At 33.0% G+C, this 1255-nt stretch overlaps 1 protein-coding gene across 1 annotated transcript; it reads right to left on the reverse strand.

Moving 5' to 3' along the window:
- Positions 1 to 348: 348 nt before the first annotated feature.
- Positions 349 to 1005, reverse strand: LOC122570258. Its single transcript, XM_043732354.1, has 2 exons — positions 915 to 1005; positions 349 to 821 (listed from the first exon to the last, which is right to left on the reverse strand). The coding sequence occupies exons 1-2, from the start codon at positions 1003 to 1005 to the stop codon at positions 349 to 351; spliced, it is 564 nt and encodes a 187-aa protein (XP_043588289.1).
- Positions 1006 to 1255: the final 250 nt, after the last annotated feature.

A 1255-nucleotide genomic window follows, 5' to 3' on the forward strand; every position in this document is an offset into this window, starting at 1 on the left:
CCGGCGTGCATCACGGTGGGTCACACTTGTATTTCACAAAATAGGTAGTACAAACAGAGTCAGCGTGACCGGGCCGGTTCAAAAATTTTGCGAGGCCTGAATACACATTCAAATCCTATACTTAAATTTTATGAGGAATTATTTATTTACAAATGCTGTTAAGTATTATATATTTTTTATAAGATGAATATTAAATAATAATATAATCCAATAATAATATTAAATAATTCTTTTCGCTTTTTTCGACGCCAAGTCTTTGATAACATCATCAAAATCGATTGAATTTGCTACTTCACTTTCTATTGACAAAATAGCCAGAGATAAAAATCTCTCATGGCTTATCGATGATCAGAGATAATTTTTTATTAGTTTCAATCGCGAGGAACTATGTTCTGCTGAAGCCACGGTTATTGACATCGTTAACATAATTTGTAATGCGATTAATAAATTTGGATATGCTTCCGAGAAACTGTTCTTTACAATGTAATTCATTGAATCTAAAGTCGAATAATTGGTTTGCGTTATTGACCGGAACATCCTAATTTCTTCAAACATTTCAGTTCCGTCGAAATCTCCTTCCAAATGTAAGTGAAGATCTTGACAACACTTTAATAAATGTTCATCATCTAAATTCCCAATCTCATTCATGTGTAGAAAACCAAAAATATTTTGGTGATTTGCATATAATTCGAATCTACTTTTAAAGGATACTAATGCAGTATCTATTATTTTTAAAAAGTAATGTACACGGAAGTATTCTTCGTTGTTGATCGCTGATGATTCATCCTGTCCTTCATAATTGAATAATTTCCGTTTTTCCCCTGTATGATGATTTGAAATCTGGTGTTATGTCCATTTCATTTGCTGCGATCATAGCTTTGCTAACCTTCATTTCTGTATTCTGCAAAGAACACCTTTAAGACCTTTCAGATGCTTCGTGGCCAAATCGATTTGCATCTTTTGATTTTGCAATACTTTGCTGACGATGTTAATTTTTGATAACATTTCGTACCGGCATTAAATTCAAATTCATTTATCTTGCGCGCTATAGAATCTCAATTTTCAATTTATTGTCAGATGCGTTGTTGCCAATTTCGATCAAGGCGTTTCGAAATTGGGGTACATAATATCGAATAGCCTTTACACTATCAAAACGGTATTCCCACCTAGTTTCTGATAATGGTTTAGTTGTAATTTTTTCAACGTGTTTTTTTAGAACATCCGAACGCGATATTGGTGCTGCAAATATCGTGTA

This window comes from Bombus pyrosoma, linkage group LG8, assembly GCF_014825855.1.
Source record: "Bombus pyrosoma isolate SC7728 linkage group LG8, ASM1482585v1, whole genome shotgun sequence".
NCBI lineage: Eukaryota > Metazoa > Arthropoda > Insecta > Hymenoptera > Apidae > Bombus > Bombus pyrosoma.

Excerpts from the sequence above, each read along its gene's own strand:
- LOC122570258 (XM_043732354.1), bottom strand. The coding sequence starts at position 1,005 with ATGTTATCAAAAATTAACATCGTCAGCAAAGTATTGCAAAATCAAAAG. Across the intron at positions 822-914 it reads GCATCTGAAAGGTCTTAAAG|GGGAAAAACGGAAATTATTC; the intron begins GTGTTCTTTGCA and ends ATCATCATACAG.